Source organism: Thunnus maccoyii, chromosome 9 (assembly GCF_910596095.1).
Source record: "Thunnus maccoyii chromosome 9, fThuMac1.1, whole genome shotgun sequence".
NCBI lineage: Eukaryota > Metazoa > Chordata > Actinopteri > Scombriformes > Scombridae > Thunnus > Thunnus maccoyii.
Window position 1 is genome coordinate 16,322,610 of NC_056541.1, and position 17,393 is coordinate 16,340,002.

Here is a 17,393-nt window from a genome sequence, read left to right on the forward strand (position 1 = left end):
AAAGATGCGGAGGACGGACAGAAACATGGAAGGGGAGGCAAGGAAGGAGAATGGGGCATAAGAATAAATGATTTTGGCCCCGGTTTCCATGGTAGCTAATTTCAGTGTAAGTCTGGTTTGTATGTATCAAATTGTAGTGTGGGAAAACAAAAGGTGAGGAGGGCCGAGAGGCAGAGAGGAAGAGGAGCCCAATGACCTAAAAGGTAGTTGCGTAGGTTTTTTTAGAAATAACATGACGTCAGTTTACACATGCATGTGAAATGCACAGAGAATCTTGAGGTATGATGAGGAATGTAAGACTCATCTGATGATTGCAGCTGTGAGTGTGATATGTATTGACAGATGAAGGCTAACATATGAAAAGAGAACTAAAGTAGCTGGTTTACAGTAATGAGAGATCTATATTACTAGAGATGTTTGGGTGATTGAACATAAAATGTACCCTAATTTTAAAGCGCCATACAGATGAAGATTTAAATAAAATGTTAAGCATACTTATTTATACTTATTTACTTTATTTATCTATTATTTACCACCCACTTCCAAACACCTCTTCAGTGTTTTAGTTTGGGTAAAAAAGTCTCATGTTCCATACATGGGACTCACCAGCTTTCAGTCACAGTCAGGACACTGAATACAAATTATAGAGAATCCTGGAGCTGCAAGAGTCTTGTGTTTGAAGTCTATTTTCAGAGACTGAACTGAGCATTGCAAACTTGATCCCCTTGACATATCACTGTCACTACTGTCAACCAAGTGGCTTTTTGAAATACAAGGACAGTCTCATTTGTAATATCGTAGAAAAGAGCACTCATGAGTTTGATGAAAGGGTCACAGTTAGATAAACATGAAAACATGTGCAGACACAGTTTCCACAAATTAAGCAGAATGTTACATAACTGAGAAAACAACACTAAATAGAGCTTATCACAAGTGAACTAATCTGACGCACCAGATGGTTTGTTACACAGAACCATCTGAGAAGTCGTCCATGGAAACTGATTGGAAGAGGGCAGGCACTTTCAAAAATACTTAGCAGGTGATTGGATGAACCATCTGTCTTTCACCGTCTTACCTTGCGAGGCAGCTTGATGCATGACACTGATTGACACGAGCGCATAACTTGAAACCTGACAAGATGGATTGTCGCGTGATCTTGTGATGTCATGATCTCACAATCCTGCTGCCTCGCAAGGTAACAAGCGAACAGGATGTGCTGAAAATGCATTGGACTCTTTTGTCACTTTGTTTTCCAACTTTATAGACTTCCTCATCATACGCATAACCAAACCCAATAAACAGTCCTGCACAATTTCATTTTTTCAGAGTTAACAAGTTAGAATGTGTCCTTTAAATGATGTCATTGGAGAACACTGAATCCTTGTTGTGTTAATTAAAAGTAAATGAAATAATGCTAATGAAACAGTCCTGATAGAACTCGCAGTTTTCAAATAAGGATTAGGAGTTCCCATCAAAGCCAAGCATCATGATTAATCAAATAAGCCTTTTCCTTCTCTTCCCATGGGGGAAGTACAAATATATTGTGGTAAAATGTATTATCATAAGATCTCAATTAAGCCAATTTCAACCTGCATTAAGCAAGAGTTTTCATAATAAATTACTCAAATTACTCATGTTATGTAAGTGGTGGTTAGTGGTGGTCACTGAGTGTAAACATGCAATCTGGTAGACTTTCTGCACCCCTTGTGGTCAGAAAAAGGTGTGATTTAGCTTATAAGTAATGTTTTAGTAGCATGCAACAGTGAAAAAGGAAGGAAAGAAAAAAAAACCCTTAGAGGACCACTATTTATTTATAAATGGTTACAGAGGTTCTTCTTTTTTCAAACCACATATCCGGTTGTCTTTAAAACCATCAACAAACCCTTAAGAGAGAAAGTATCTACTTGAATTAGTACATCACTACATGAAATGTCAATGGAAGTGCCATGATTCTCCAACTTAATAAAGTCCCACTTTAATTTGAGATTTTCATAAAAGAAATTCTATGTCAGTAACTATGGAATGCTTAAAACGCCTAAATAAAAAAATAAAAAAATAAATAAAAATGATGATTATGACAAAAAAATTAAGTGAAATACAACACATTGTTGTTATATGTATTTAATATGTACTTTGTTATATGTATTTCCTTTTTGTGTACGCATTTATACATATACACATTTATTTCACTTTATTTCTTAGTTTGATTTGTTTTTTCTTTAGGCATTTTTAATCTTCCATAAATAATGTTCAGTGAAAGAAATGTCTCTAAACCAGTGCTTTGACTTTTCTACTGGTGCTGACATTCTGTTTATGTTTGCATTACAGGCTGAGACTCCAACGGAGGAGGGGGTCTTCTAAATCTTTTAAACGGCACATTAATGTTTTATGATCAGGGAAGATCATCTAAAATGTAATTCTGAAGAAAAAAATAAAAATGCCCAGATCAGAAGACTTAAGACTTCCATTTCTTTGCATTCTGAATGAAAATTCTGCTGACAGATTAAGATAGAGAGGGAGTGAAAGTAAAACACAGTAGGTAGATTAAGACAATTTGGGACCATGACTAAAAGTTAAATTAAAATTTTAAAAAGTGCTGCCCTTTTAGTATGAGGTTTTGTTTGTTATTAGTGTTTACACCATCAAAGTGTACTCATCAACATGACAAAGTCTGATTTAGTTATTCTCATCACACTCGTGCAGTCAAGTGTTTCTCACACCCTGAAGGCATTTGCTTCTTGCTGACTTTAGCACTATACCACATCGTTCCTGTGAATCACGAGTTCCACTGTGTCAGAATAGATAAATTGAAAAGACAACAAATCCTCTAAATATATATTTTGGTCACTTTAATTCCTTGAATCCATTTTTATACACAACCTATTTTCCATTAACAGCCCTGATAATTGAGCTTCACCACCGCCGAAGCATTTTTACCACAATCTTTTTTTATCAAATGAATATGTCAAGATAGACAAAAGACATGTTTGCTGCATGAAGAAAGATCGAAGTGATCTTGATTGATTATTTAAAAAGGTGATATGATTTCTATATATTGATACTGATCAATATTGTGACTGCAGAGCAAACTGGTAATAAAATGTCCTCGTCTTTATGCCAGCACTTCCCTCATTTGTAAATAGGTTTACTTTTTTAGTCTTGTTGTAAAAGGTTAAAAGATCATATGCCTCTTGTCAGTCTCTAAACTAACACCACAGTATCCGATGTGTGTTTTCTCAACTCTGTCTATTAAGTATTACAGCAATCAATGTTCTACGAAAGCAGCTCTTGCAATATCTGCCCAAATCTCACCGCTGATACTGTGAGAGTTGACCAAAGTGGTACGATTACAGTAAGAATTTATTTAAACTAGCAGCAAAGGCACACGTAGGCTTAGTGTAGCAGCTTTGGTGTAATGTTTTTCACTGAGCAGTTATATCCTTGGAAATGTTCAAAGTTGGCAAATGAAAAGGGAGGTTTCAGAAAGGCTATTTTAATAGTTTCTCTAACCATTCACTGCTTGCAATATTTTTTTTTCCAATGTCAAAGGCAAGGCTCTGTGATTCTGTATGGCTTTTGTTGCTGTCCATGGTGCTGAACCTTCACAGCAGCCATTTAAAGTACATGTACAAATTTTCCATTTTAAAGAGATACAAACCAAAATGAAATGTAAACAAATGAGCATGGGCTTTGTAGTATGCCCCCAATTAACTATTACTTTAGTTATTGATTAATTAGTCATTTATTTTTTGGTTTATTTTTTTAGCCTGTAAACTGTTAGAAAATAGTGAGAAGCTCCTATCATGAGTTTCCTGAGCCCAATGCAACATCTTCAAATACATAAATGTACATAAATTCATGGATGTCCATTAGAAACAATTTTGTCCCCAGGAAACACAGTGGGGAAATTTTTTGTTTCTGATTCAGTACTGATTTCTGCAACAGTCCTGGGTATAGTCATTAAGGGGATGAATCGTATGCTTAGATTACTGATTGAGATGGATTCTATCTTTAGGATTATTTCTGTCAGTGCATTAAATAATAGCCAGTTCAAACTACTCCTCATTTTGATGGGGACTCCCACACTCCACTTGGAGAGAAAAAGTATAGAAACAGGTAGTCATCCATGAAAGGAGGCTCTGTGCAGTTTTTAGTCTACACAACTTCTTGCTAAGGTAGAGGGTTTTTTTTTGTTTTTGTTTTTGTTTTTTAATCTGTGTGTGTGATAGTGTGTGCATAAACGCAGCTGTGTGCCCTGTGTGTCAAGACTAAGCTGAGATGAAAAATAAGCTGAGACAACTATTGAGTTCCCTCCCTCCTGTGGTCTCTTCCTGCTCTCCATTTCCTCGCCCCCCACCTTTCCATAGACTGTTATCCAATTAGGTGATTCTCATTGCTTTAATCGATGGAGACATGAACGGGCACAAACTGACATGCATACAGACACACACACGGACACACACACACAACTCCACCCGTTCCCTTAGTAATGTCTAGCCCGGTTACCATGGAGATGGGTGATAGGGAGTGAAATGTGAATATAAGTGACAGGAGCAGATCCACAATTAAGTGCCATGCAGGAGGAAGAAAGGGAGGGAGGGAGAGAAGGCGTGTGATTTAATCTAAGCTCCTTTACACACTCCTGAGACAACCCTGTACACACACACACACACACACGCCCACACGCACGCACACATGCATACACACACACACACACACACGCACACACACACACACACACACACACACACACACACACACACACACACACCATGTTTTCATCACTTCAGAGGACATTACATTGACTTACATTCATTTTCTGGAGATTTATCCTAACCTCAGCCATAACCACCACATGCCTAACCCTAACACTAACCCTAACCTTATCTTTAAACCAAGTCTTCACCCTAAAATTAATGATTTACGTCAAGAGGACTTGCTTTTTGCCCCCATAAAGGAGGTGAGTCCCCACAACATTACTGTGTAATCATATTTACATCCCCACAACCTGAGGAATACCTGGACACACACACACACACACACACACTCACTCACTCATTCACAACCCTCAGGGCAGAGAGCACAGTAAATAATTTGGATAAAGCACTTAAACAGATTATTCTCTTTGAATTAAAATCTAGTTGGACGTTCAACTGTAATATAGTCTGCATTGTTAGAGATACGGTTATTGTGATGTGCCATTTGTATTTATTACTCACTTCAATATAAAGGTTCTGTTGCTTCATGGATAAGAGGAAAGGAAACAGACTTTTCTGTTACAGTGACACATACCCCTAAATATTTTATCTATGAGTCAGAGAGCAAACTATATTTTTATAATTCTTAAACAAGCCAGCAACACAACCTGAACCAGAAATAAATCATTCAAAAGGGAAGACAAAAGCCATGCAGCCATATGTACTGAGTGATTTGCAAGATTACGCAAATACTGAGAGGAGAAATGAGAAATGTAACTAGTTGCACAGTCCACTGGATTTATTGAGGTTCACAGAATTTGCAAGAGTGAGTTTTGCATGCCTGCATCTTTGAAGAATGTGCGAATAGCACAGGTGTAATAAAGAGGACATTGATGGTGAGAAAAAGAAAGATGAATTGACTTGTCTTTCTTTGACTTTTACAGAATTCTCAATGAAAGAACATACATTAATACATGGAATACAATTAAATATACATACAAATCACACATGAATACAATAGTGACTGTTTTATAACACCAAACACAGACTGGATGGGGAGTGGTGGTGTTGTACTTGTTAAACATGAAGTTTATTTCAACTAGTTTAAGTTCATTAAATGTGAAATTGATGTTCAATAAACTTGCAAGCACTACACAGCAATCACACTCTGTTGATAACATATTATATTCTAGTGAGACACCAGGCATATTAACACCATCTCCACTCTCCTGAGACATCCTGCTTCTGCTAGACCTGCTGCTCTCTCTCACTTGTCCCCACACTGGTTGTGAAAGCTTCATATACTGTATATATATTTTTAGAAGCTACATTCTCAGGAGTAGCTTAATAGTATTTGTATGCAAAACACCACTACATTATTTATTTTATGAGCCTGGTGATCTCAGATTAATCCCACCATTGAACTTTGCCAACTGAGTTTGCTTTACACACAACGTATCTTGGCATCCCCAAGTGCTGACTGTGTAATGAGCTACAACCTTTGTATGTCTGGTGCTAATTACATGTAGATTGAGAGCACAAACTGAATGAATGCCACAGCAAAAATTTCACCGGCACTTCCATGTGTTTAAATCTAACCCTTACAGAGGACATATGATCCCTACTGCTTTTAATCTCACCACTGACCACTTGGCTGTTTAGCTTTGGCCGTCATTTTATTAACAATCTAATTGAAAAGACATTCATGGGAGTTTTTTGCTTCACTTTCAGCATTGACTGTAGTACAGTCTTCACTTAATCAAAACTAGTGAAAGGTGACTCTTACAAAATATAAAACTACTTACTCTCAACAAACATTAGCAAGTACTGTAACTTTTAGGTTCAAAAGGTATCGGACATCAGTCATTCTCTGTCCAATATAAAATAAAAATACATAGCTTAATATGTGCATTTTAAAAATCTTAAAATATTTTAATTGATATAACCAATCGCCTTTTGTTTCTGCTTAAAAGGGCACCAAGTGACTGAACCCATGGACAGACAGAGACAAAAACAATTGATTTGCTGGCCAGGTTGCCAGTTAGCCAGACAAATACACTGATAGACAGGCAGATAGAGAGACAGGCAATCAATTCATCAGCCACCTAACTACACAAACAGACGGACAAACACAAAGACCGGCAGGCAGACTGGCAGGGAAATGAGTCAGGCGGTCTGTTCAGTACCAGGAAGACAGGGAAGCATTCATTGTGCCACCCACAAATTTGGACAGATCAGTCAACAGACTGAGGGAGTTGGAGGCCTGAAGGAGTCTAATCAGTCAGGGACGGAGGAAGCAAAAATGAGGGAGCAAAGCCGGTTTGTCATTGAAAACTAACTCATTGAAGTCCCAAGCAAAACAATCAGTGACATTTCATCTGTTCTCACCAAATTCTCTTATGCAAATATAAAAGCTCTTAAGAAACCAGTTAAACTTAGCGGCTCCCTCTGAGCCTTGTGGCAGCCAACAGTTTCTAGACAGTGGTGTACCTGCCAGCTCTAAATTGTGATTATGTCTATATTTATGAATGTGATGTATGAGGTTGCTGCAAAAAGAAAATCCTTAATCAGCAAAAAAACAATCCCCGAAAGAAGTTACAGAAACAAGAAGTTAAAGAATAAACTTGGCTCACAGGACAGTTTTAAATACACAATGTAAGGACCGTAAAAAGACAGAAAACAACACATACTGCAGATTTCAGGAACATGCTGTTGGCTCAGTCTGCTTGGTCAAAGAGCAAGTGGAGCAGGAGCAGCCTCCTGCTGCGCTGTCACATCTCTCAATTCACTGTTTTTATTTCACACAATACTGATATTCTAAATAAGACACTTGAGATGCAGACTGCCCACTGTCTTCAAAATAAAGAAGAAACAAACACAGGCATTTAGCCTACGTGCACACAGAGCCCAGATAATAGAACTACTCAGGTTGAGACTTCAAAGAATTACAGCCTGACTGCCAAACAACACTGCAGAGCCCTTAAATCAAAACAACAGCCTTAACAAGGCTCTTAGAGGTACACACATACACATACACCCATACATGTACAGTACATCCACACAAAGGTCCTCTGAGCTAATCTCTGAAAACAAGATACACTTACAGTTTAGCCACAATTGTTTGCTAGTGGCATTCAGCCTGCATGTTTGACTGAAATGCAAACAAGCTCACGAATGTATCCTCTCTACATCTTCCTGCAGTCTGCCAGCCACGGCTAATGTCATGTTTCTTCATGTGTGTGTGTCTGTGTGTGTGTGTGTGTGCTTGCTTCAGTGTATGCATGGGTGTTGATAATGAGTCCTTTGTTTTTCATTATCAGTTAATTAAATCATTGAGGGGATACCAAGTTCTGGCATTTTTCATGTTGCCTCTTTAAATCCATTGATTTTAGTTCATCTGAAGTCAATAAAACAATTTCGCCACAAGCTTAGAACAGTATATTATCATCCAGTTTACCAGGACCCTTACGTATAATACTGGATAAACAGCTGTTTTAGTCACATTTCTTATATTAGTTCTAGATGCGTGAATCTTTTTTTGCCTGCTTCCTAACCTGCATGCCTTAATGATGCTGTGGGAAACACTGCACATGCTGCCATAAGCCAAATTTCCTTGTGCTGTAAGCATACTGCAATTTTGTGCCTTAGAACTTAAAAACTTGTACTTAAAATTAATCAAAAGCTACTCACTAACAAGTACGCTTATCTGGTTCCTTGAATGTGGTGCCAAATTATGCTTTACTCTTGTTCAGAAGAAAGGGTCTTCTGTATAGTTCAGAGGAAAAGCTTGAGACATTTACAGCGTGTCACAGTCAATAATAGATTCACAGAAAATATTTTGAAATCAATACGAGCTGCTCTCTGAGGCTAACTGTTGTTTTTGATGTTACTTCAGTGTAAAATTACATCCTTTTAGAGGAAGCAAGAGCGCCACAGGAAGGGAATTAAATACAAAGAATATGAACAATGTGCTGCTGTATCGCACCAATAAGCAAGTACTGAATTTTTGCCTCTGCTCATGCCTTCTGTATTTAGTTAATTCCCTTTTTATTCTGAATTAATTAGCTTGATGATTCCTAAAGGCAGCCAGCCAGTCATAAAGGCTTACACTAACATGGATCTTTGGGCAATGATCAGTCTATCATCCTATTGTGCAAACATACTAGCTGCTCCATGAGAAACTTGCACTCAATGCAATATGTTTCTCCAATCATGGATACATGTCCATATGGACTGCAGTTGTATCTCTCTATCCAAGATAGCCTGATTGTCAGACTAGTCAACTCACTCCTACTAGTAACAGTGCTTTGTGTGTTAATGCATCAATTAAGTGGTTCCGTTCAAACTATTTTGTGAATGGCTGTGCTCTCTAGAAAACATTTCTTTCTACACTGAAGAAATATGCAAGTATGAGTCAACACTGACATTTCGAGAGTAAAAAATTTTACCAGTTTTCACAAAGCACCCTGAAAGCAGATGATATGTTGGGGTTTTTTACCTACTTCACAAAGGCTGTTAGATGACTATCAAAGACAAAAACAATTCCATAATAAATGCATGTGACACATCCTCTGTGTTGTCAAATGAGTCATTAGCAATACAGGCGATGTCAATATGGGTGCCCATTTATAACAGCATTTTGTCATTTGCAGTATTTCAGAATTACAGTTTTTACAGAGATGAAGTGAGTGTACCACTGAAAGCTGCTTGGCCATCAGATGCACTCAGGATTTATTGTTTGCTGTTTTCACACTGTCCACTGATCAATTGACTTGTTATCATCTTTGACCACAAATCACTTCACAATGATCCCTCGCTAAGTTTATAATGCCTTCTAGTTGTGAAAAATATACTCAAGAAAGATGATTCCAACATTCATTTTGAAATGGTATAAGTCTGAAGTGGCAAATCATTTCTTCAACAACAACTTTGGCTCTTAATTCTTTACATGAAAAAGTTTTATTGAGGTGAGAGAAGAAGGGCAACTAGTAGTTTTTGTGTTGAGTGTGTGCTAAATGGCAAATTGTTTTGTGTATGACTTCTTGTTGCAATTGTGTATGATGTTATAATTTGTGCCTGCCCGACAGAGTTGAAAACCAGATCACTGTAAAATATGTGGGAGCCTTTTCAATAGATCTGTTTCTAAATGTATTTCTTTAAGATCTGTCTGTCTTTATCATGTAGCAAAAATAATTCAACAACAGAAACTTGCATCAAAACAAAACAGCATCAACTGCATTTACATACCGTATGTATTACATTTGCTTATATGAATGCAGGGAGATAGTGCATATGTACTCTAAATCTGGTCAAATTTGATAAATGTACCTGGCAAATGTGTTAACTTTCCTGTTAATGTGAATATAAAAAAACATGAACTAAAATAGCACAAGGCTCTTGCACTTCTTAAATGCACCACTGACCTCATTCATTAAATACAAAACGTGTGTTTACTGTCTAATGCTGCACCTCTTCACCTACAGGTCTTTTGATAAAGTAGTCAGATTAGTACATCAACTGAAAATATTTGATGTAGTAAAGAACTACTACAAGGTTACTGACCTCATAAAGATGTGTTCTTAGTGTACAGTGCAGTGTCAGTGCAGAGACAAGCCTATTGGATGCGGCTGTAAATCAGCGATTACATTATACAACTCTTTGACAGGCATATCCAAACATGTGTACACACGAGTGCAAATTAGCTGTGTAGACCAGTGTACCCGCTATTTGACTAACATGTATTAACATTACAAAGTAAATTTCTTGTCCAAACTATGTTTTCATGAAAAAAAAACTGTCTGTCAACCAATTTAAATGCCAACCAAAAGTTAACGAAAATAAGAAAGAATGAATAAAAAAATAAAAAAAACATCCCCATCCTCAGCTGACTGTGTGATGCAGGGCAGCAAGCCTTGCATAAAAACCAAGGCAACATTAAAGAACAGGCTGATTTTGGGCCAATTTGATATTGTGTCTTGACATGGAATAATTTATCATGCCTCTCTGTTCCCAATTTATTGAAGAAAAAAAATTACAAAAAAGAAAATTGGCACTGCTGTGAGAGACCATTATGCTACTGAAACTCAAGTTTTCAACTCATACAATGGTAAATGTTTTTCTTAGATGGAAAGTAGATATAAATATTTACAATGTTTTCAATACAGAATGTATAAAATAAATAATTATAAAATGTATACACTTATGTTTGTGATCTCAGTTTAAACTTAATCAGAAATGTGGACTTTCTAAGCCTACTACACTTATGTACTGCACTTTTACAAAGAGCAAAGGGATCCATTCATGCTATCGTGAAATAGGGAAGATTGCAGGTTTTCACTTGTGATTAAGAATGGCATTTGGAGGTACTCATGCTAAATACACTTTTGAAAAACTGTTGGAAAGGCTGACAAACCACAGAGTTGCACTAAAAAAGGTTTGAAAAAACATCTTAATTGTTGCATATTACATTAAAAGGGTAATTTGGAATCTGAAGGGATGAATGTTGAAACAATCCTTTTAATTCCAGTCAGTCTGAACCATGCCCAGAAGCAAATGGATTTCCTCTTTTATTAATGTCAACACAAAATAAACTGACTTTGAAACTAATGCACCTGTTGGGCCCTGCTTTTGCTTCCAGGCACAAATGTTAAACTCCATGACATGTAGTATCAGCATCCTACCTTCTTGCACAGCCTGGAAGGGGTTGTTCCCGTCAACGAATTCCACAGAGATGGTGATCTTCTCGGTCTCCAAGATCTCGTTGTTCAAGTTGAGATCTGCCACTGCGAGGCGAAACACCTCATCATCTTTCCGTGCTGACTCGTCAAAGATGGCGCCTATTGAAAAAGGAGGAAGCAGAAAGGAAAAGAGGAAACTTTTAACATAACATAATCAAATTATCCATCATTTACACACTACAGAGGGTTTTTCATTGGTCTAGTCCATGTGATACGTTTACTGATTAACACCTGAGCACAAATATTTAGTAAATATGAGGATGCCATGTGATACTGTATTTCTGGACCTAATATTCCTTCAAACAACTGACCAGTCTGCACTACATTACAGTATACTGAGGACTGCAAAGCTGCAACAATTGTGTTCTTCAAATTTGGGGAAAAAAGCTGTATTTTTCTGCAACATGTGAAGGAACCTTTGTTCTGTTATCATGTGCTCCGTTTAGAACTGTGGGCTTAAAGGATCCAGCCCCTGAATTGGGACCCAGCATGAGAAAGACAGGAGAAGCGAGGGTGAAATGGGTTGACATCACTGTTCATTCTAAGGTCAAATGCCGCCAAAGGGCACACTGACTCAGCCAAAATGATGACGGCACAAAAAGAAGCAGAAAAAGAAAAGTCTGGCAAGTGCCAGTATTGTATATGTAAATGTATATGTAGTGGCAGATACAGTTCCCACTAGTCAATACCAATTCAGTCATAAAAATGAATGTCAACTTGCAGTATCAGAGTCACAGTTTTTGAGACAGAAGAGAGGCAATGTGGGGCATTGACTGGCTGGTAGAGATTTGGTCTGTTACACACAATTAACCATGTGTTATCTTTTTCTCCCTTTCTTCATTTTTAGCCTCTCATTTCAAACCAGTTCATCCCCTGAATCCATCGGGCCACTAATTGTGTAAGCCAGTGCAGTGAAGCAATGCTAACTGTATTTCACTAACCAGAAAATAAGCCTCATATTGTATAGTCTGTGTGTGTGTGTGTGTGTGTGTGTGTGTGTTTGTGTGTGTGTTTGCATGTGTGTGCAAGACACAGGTTGCAAATTCCATTAATAACCAGGCAGGCTACATTGGCTGAGGGCTGTTTTGTACCACATTTAGAAGACTGTTGCTGTAATTGGTCTTGTATAGTTCAATGAGTAGAGTCTGCTGCTGATACCGCAAAGGTTATGGTCTGAATTCCCACAGAGGCCAAAGTTATTGAAGAAAATATTCTGTCTTGGTAGTGCAAAGTGCAGTACTTCGGATAAATTAATACTAAAGAAGGTATATATCACTTTAATCTGGTAAGATATGTATTCTCATTCCAAGGATGTACCTGAGAAATCCACTTTTCTGCTTATTTAGTTAAAGAAAAGTGTCGCTTATGCCCTTTGTAGGTTACTGTAACACAAACAAACAACCTAAAACAGAAAATTTAACTGACACAGAAAAATATGTTGATAGAATTTGTGTTGAAAACCTGATTTTTCCTTTCACTACTCCCCCATTTCATATTTTCATTACACAACTGTACACAACACACCCTCCACAGAACTGGAGTTGGTCTCCGGGCGCTGCACTGCAACTGCCCACTGCTCCTAGTGTGTGTGTATAGGATGGGTCGAATGCAGAGGATCAGTTTCCCCACAGGGACCAATAAAGTCCATATTCTTCTTCTTCTTCTTCTTCAAATTCAAACCCAACTGCTGTCTGAAGGCAGCTAGGAACGGTATGCTAACTGCCTCTTCATCAAAAGACCTCATGAAATATGTATCCTTCAATAATTTGATCCATTAGCATTTGGAAACTGTAAATACCCTCCTTCTGATTGAGTCTTGGTTGTTTTTTATAATCATGCAGTATAGATGAGGTGAGACAAACGGGCCTGGACAAAGTGATAAAGAGTGAAACACAAAGACTCATTAACTATTCCATTAGAGATAAATTATGAATGGGGTTCCAATCAGCTTGAAGATGACACTGCTGGGGAAGGATTTGTACATGCTTTAAACTAGCTCTGTGACACAAGAGGACAATGTTGGCTTGTGTATGTCTAGAGGACGAATGCATGAAGAGGACAGGAGAGGAGAGGAGAGGAGAGGGGAACTAATGCTTTGGAGAGGAAATCAGACAAAAGGTGGAGACATTCATTTACTTGTGTCAGAGCACTTGAGATCTGTGTATTTTGCACTCTACAGTATCCACGGCCTAAAATATGTTAACATTGGAGAAAAGAATGTATTCAAAAATTCAAAGACTAGCAGAAAAAAAACTATAATGGCTCTTTTAATCTGGGCTCCCACAATGGGGTTGCCATAGTAACCTCAGTCATGCTCCCAGACATATGTGAAAAGCTGCATAGACAGAAAGTGCCATACACCACTCTCTTTGTATACGATTTGTTGTGTTTTTCTCTTGTTTATGAGGTCTGGTGACCATAACGGTAATGACAGGATATTAAAATGGAGTCATATTTGCTTTATGATAGCTATTACTCAGTAATCTTCCTTTTCTTTCTTCCTTTTTTCCCTCTCTCTTTCATGATCTTTTAACCCCCTACTCTTTCTTCTCTATCTTTCTGTTTTATAACTTTTACGTCTGTGCAGTGATTCATCAGCTACCTGTATGTTATTAAAAACCACACGCTTTCATCATATTTATAAGCAGGAAGACGCAGAAAGAATCACAGGTATGAAAAACTGCAGGTAAGTGTGACAGCAACAGGATTTGATAGAAAAATCACTTTATGCCTCAAAGTATGAATAAAAAACAATTTTAACACTTGTGAATCATGGTGGAAACTTTTTGCCTCATTTACAAATTATGGCAATTTTGAATATGCATATAGCAACATATGTTGGAAAAGTTGCCATGCACCAATATGGACAAATATTCTCATGTGCATTTAGTTATTCTCATATTATGGAATTAAGGAATCCATATATACTGAATGTGTGTGAGAGGGAGAGGGTGAAGAAAAGAGAGGAGACAGAAGAATGAGTGACTGTCTGCTGTTCTCTGCCTTTTATTTTAGAACAACACCATCACTGCATACTGATTCACTAACTGACACACAGAGACATGCACATAGGTGCACAACACACAATGTGACAGTGAGCGCAAAGGCAAATGTCACAACATAAATCAAGCAGGAAATAAAAGCTCAGGGTCTTGCTTTACACAGACGCCCCAAGGGTGAGCGCACATACACACACATGCGCGCACACACACACACACACAGACACAGTGTGTGGGCAGCAGCACTAAATCACAGACCTATTTCCAAACCATCCTTTTCATGACAACAGGATCATCAACAACCGTGGTCAATTTGAATGGATGCAGCATCTAAAAGTGATCCCAAATTCTTTGGTCGTGAGGTATTGATCAAATGTCTGCCAGTGGTCAAGTGTTTGGTATTAATTTCCTAGTTTGTTTGCATTGATAAAGAGGCAATAAATATCTTGTTTGTCTACTTACTGCCAAATAACCCCTTGGGATAGATGAAGGATGCTGGGGTTAAAAGAAAAACGAGCAGTGTGTTGTCACTTGGAAGCACAAATAACTGACTAATATGCAATGAGAATTTTCTCTTACAATCTTTCATCGTACTCATAGCAATATCAGTTTAGCATATCAGTGATGTTAGTTTTTACATATTGTCTCTTTGTTTATTAATGGTATTTAATTCTAATTAGACTAAATTGTCAGTAAGTCATTCCCTCCCCACATACAAATTTTCAAACTTTTAATAAGCAGTGATGAAGGAATTCATGAAGGAAAAGAAAGAAAGGAAAAAAGCTGCATCTACATCAAATATTTCCAGCATTATCTCCTTGTAATTTTAAAATTGTTAAAAACATTACCTACAGTAGTGCCATCACCATCAGAGTCTCTTTGATATTTAATTCTGATGCAAGGGATCAAAGTACCTAATCATCATTAAGCAGTTTCCAAAACAGGAAAACAACATGCAGGGATGGAACAGATCATGTAAGATGAAAGGACAATAATGGGCTGATAAGTTAAAATTTCATTATGTGACCAAGCTGAGCTTCCTGGGTCTTATGAATTAGTTTTATTTCTGCCATGGGACACTGAGTCATGCACTTTCTTACTTAATATTCTGGTTTCCATGACAGGAGTCTAACCAGAGGTTAATGTTGGTTTGTTTTTGACATTTTATATCATATATCGTTGCAGAAACAGATGTTACCTTCAGTAAGGCACAAGTTCACATCAACACTGCTTTTGAATATGAAGATATTACATTGTTTTCATAAGCCTTGGTCCAGTTGGCCTGGAAATGGAAAAATGGTTATATCCTTTTTAAAGTTAATTTTTAAAGGGGAATAACTCATACAGCTCAGCCATCCGAATAACTATATAAAATCAGATAATGGCATTCGGGCAGACAAAGGCACATTGTTGAACACACCAAACACAGCTCAATTTCCTTATTAAATGAACAAATTAGGATGGCACATCATCCAATGCAGAGTTATTATTTTCCCACACTCTAGAAAGACCCAGTAATTAAGCCAGCTCCTTCTCAAGATAATTATTCAGCATGAGTGAGGGAATGATTGTTAAAAATGATTTCATTGTAAAAGAGGAGGGCAACGTGGGCAGAGGAGGTCATGAAAATAACTAATGTTAAACAGTTAAAACAGAATTAGTTTTACTGTCATTCAGTCACACTTGACTGTTTTTTAGGCTGCCACCTGTTTGCCTTCTTTGTTAAAGTAAAACAGCTAAGAGCATCCGCCAAATCCCTCTCCATCTGACTGCCTGTACACCTGCCTCCTAACCTTTTACTCTTATTCACTCAGACTCTTCTCTGTTGTTAAAATCCCCCCTCTCTCTTTCACCTTCCCTATCTCCACATGTACCCGGCTGCCTCTCTCTTTCACAGAGACAACTCTAAACAAGGCACTGAAGATTTCTGAAATACTACCAGGGATCCTTCCTCTGCCTCTCAAACAAACTCGCACACCTGTTGTCGAGGTTGCAGCTCATGACAGTAATGTGACATGAACACTGACAGACTGACAAGGATAATGACGACGGAGGAATTCACACACACACACATACACACACACACACACACACACACACACACACACATACATACACACAGATGGGTGATGTATAGCTGATTGGTGACAAGGCTGGACCAAAGTGTTGCCGTCTCAATGTGATGATGAAAGCAAGGTGGCGGCGGCGCTGAGTGATGATGGTGATGAACGGGGGAGGTTATCGTCCTGCGGTGTCAAATGTCCACAGACACACACTGGCGCACACACAGATGCGATAACACACAAACAGGCTGTTATTTACAGCAGTGATGTGAGAGCTGGAAGGGAGTACGTTTTGACACTTGGGAGGACAGCTTAAAATTAATGTGTGTGTTTGCGTGTGTGTATGTGTGTGTGTGTGTGTACGAAGTGAGGGAGAGGGGGAGGATGACGAAGAATTAATGACCACAGGAGAGCAGGGCAAGCCAGTGGCGAATGTGGGGACAGATATGAAAACAGATAGTATACATTATATAATATTATATATAAAATATATGTCGTTTTTGTATGTGTGCAGCTGTATTATTACATATCAGCAGTGAATCTTGTTTTTTGCTGTACAGAGGACAATCTGTAGATACTGAATCATCCCTGACAGTCTTTGTTCATATAATTCTGTGTGTTGCACAGTGTGAGTTGAATGTATGAGCAACCTATGCTGTATGTTTGCAAGTATATAACCAGTATGGTTTGTATATATGTTATATCATATGTTAGAACATGTAGGGTTTCAAATTGTCAAAGTATTTGAAACCAGTTCTCCGCAGGCCAAAAGCCTTGTTAGCTTGTTAACAGGATGGAGTGTTGCATACAGACATGCATGATTGAATATACTTGAACTGTGTGTAAATATGTGTGTGTAATAAACCAGCACTCTACATGTATGTTAGTATGTGGGCT

At 37.9% G+C, this 17,393-nt stretch overlaps 1 protein-coding gene across 1 annotated transcript in view; it reads right to left on the reverse strand.

Moving 5' to 3' along the window:
* Positions 1–17,393, reverse strand: part of grid2 (glutamate receptor, ionotropic, delta 2) — a 554,413-nt gene that overhangs the window by 435,430 nt on the left and 101,590 nt on the right. The window contains exon 2 of the mRNA XM_042421919.1: positions 11,378–11,533. Coding sequence (XP_042277853.1) covers positions 11,378–11,533 — 156 coding nt within the window. The remainder of the gene's footprint in view (positions 1–11,377; positions 11,534–17,393) is intronic.